Consider the following 1,559-nt stretch of genomic DNA (forward strand, 5'->3'; position numbering starts at 1 on the left):
AGAAATACGGTAAAAGTCCCTGGTTTTTTTGCTAGCAGGAAATCGGGTGCATCGACGACGAACAGCGAACCAGTTCAGAAGCCTCCTATGGTGGTTGTCCGTTCAGGTAAACCTTCGCCGGAGGTTATTCGTCCTGCTAAGGAAAGTATCAATCAGTCCTCAAGTGCAAATCTTGTTCCGGATTTCCAGGAGAAAAATATGGAGAATTTGCCGCCACAAGAGTCAAGGAGTGTCACGACTATGGAAAGAATAAATCTGCCGGATTTTGAGGAGAGAAATAAGCAGGCCTGTGAGTTCGAAGAAGTAATAGAGGATATTGACAAGGAAATTCGAAAGTTTGACTTGGTGGATTCGAATGTAGCTGAAAACAGAGCATGTCTTGGTAAGGCTCATATTATAGAATCACCTTCTATTAAGGATTCTAAGGAGCTGCATGTAGAAGCACGTGCACCACTTAACACCTCCTTACCACGTGCTACTCAAGCAATGACTTCCAATCTTCAAACCAAACCCGTGCATGTTGAAGGTTCATGGAAAAGAGTTGTTAGAACTGAGATAGGGACAGACACAGTTATGACCGAAGCAGTAGGGGAGAAACGTGTGGCTGAGGAAACAAAAAGCTTACTTGAGTTACCAAAGAAAAGAAAGGTTTCCCAAGCAGGCACAACCAAGAAGAAGATATTGGCAGAGGCTGAGTTCCAGCCCTGCTAGAAGCAATGAGTCTACTAGTGTGGAACTGTCGTGGGCTTGGGAACCTACGTACAGAAAATGAGCTCGTTACTTTGATACAGGCTAAAGATCCCTCTGTCGTGTTCATAGCCGAAACATGGACAGATGGTGCAAGGCTAGACCGTACGTTGAGCAAAATAAACTTTGATCAGAAGTGGGTGGTGTCGAGGGTTAACAGAGGTGGTGGCTTAGTGTTATTTTGGAAGAATTCTGTAAACCTTACTGTAGTAGATTCACATAGGTATTACATTGACACTATTATCAATGGGAACTCCGAGAATGAGTGGAGATTTACTGGCTTTTATGGGGAACCTGAGACCTCAAGGAGAATTGAAGCATGGAACAAATTGAGGTCTTTAAATTCAAGGCAAAATAGACCTTGGCTCTGTGCCGGGGATTTTAATGAAATTATTCGGCATGATGAGAAGTTGGGTGGACCTAGGAGGGAGCACAATCAAATGCAGTTATTTAGAGATGTGATTGATGAGTGTGGCTTCATGGATTTGGGTTTTGTAGGTTCAAAATTTACATGGGCAAGACACTTTGATGATGGACACTCTGTTAGACTAAGACTAGATCGGTGCCTGGCTACTAATTCCTGGTTTCACAAATTTCCGGGAACTAGAGTCCATCACCTTCAATCTATGTCATCGGATCATTCTGCACTTTGGGTAAATTTATTGGGATTGGAAGAGCCGAGTAGGAAGAAGTGCTTCAAGTTTGAGGAAATGTGGTTGTCTGAGCCCTCTTGTGGTGAAACTATTGAAGAAACTTGGAATAATACTTGTGATCATAATCCAGGCTTAGCTATCTTGAAAAAGGTGGCTTAA

At 43.0% G+C, this 1,559-nt stretch overlaps 1 protein-coding gene across 1 annotated transcript; it reads left to right on the forward strand.

The window, feature by feature from the left end:
• The first annotated feature begins 716 nt into the window (after window positions 1–716).
• On the forward strand, window positions 717–1,559 carry LOC126708397 (uncharacterized). Its single transcript, XM_050408189.1, has one exon. It carries the CDS (start codon window positions 717–719, stop codon window positions 1,557–1,559), a length of 843 nt encoding a protein of 280 aa, XP_050264146.1.

This window comes from Quercus robur, chromosome 12, assembly GCF_932294415.1.
Source record: "Quercus robur chromosome 12, dhQueRobu3.1, whole genome shotgun sequence".
In the NCBI taxonomy this organism is placed as follows: Eukaryota; Viridiplantae; Streptophyta; class Magnoliopsida; order Fagales; family Fagaceae; genus Quercus; species Quercus robur.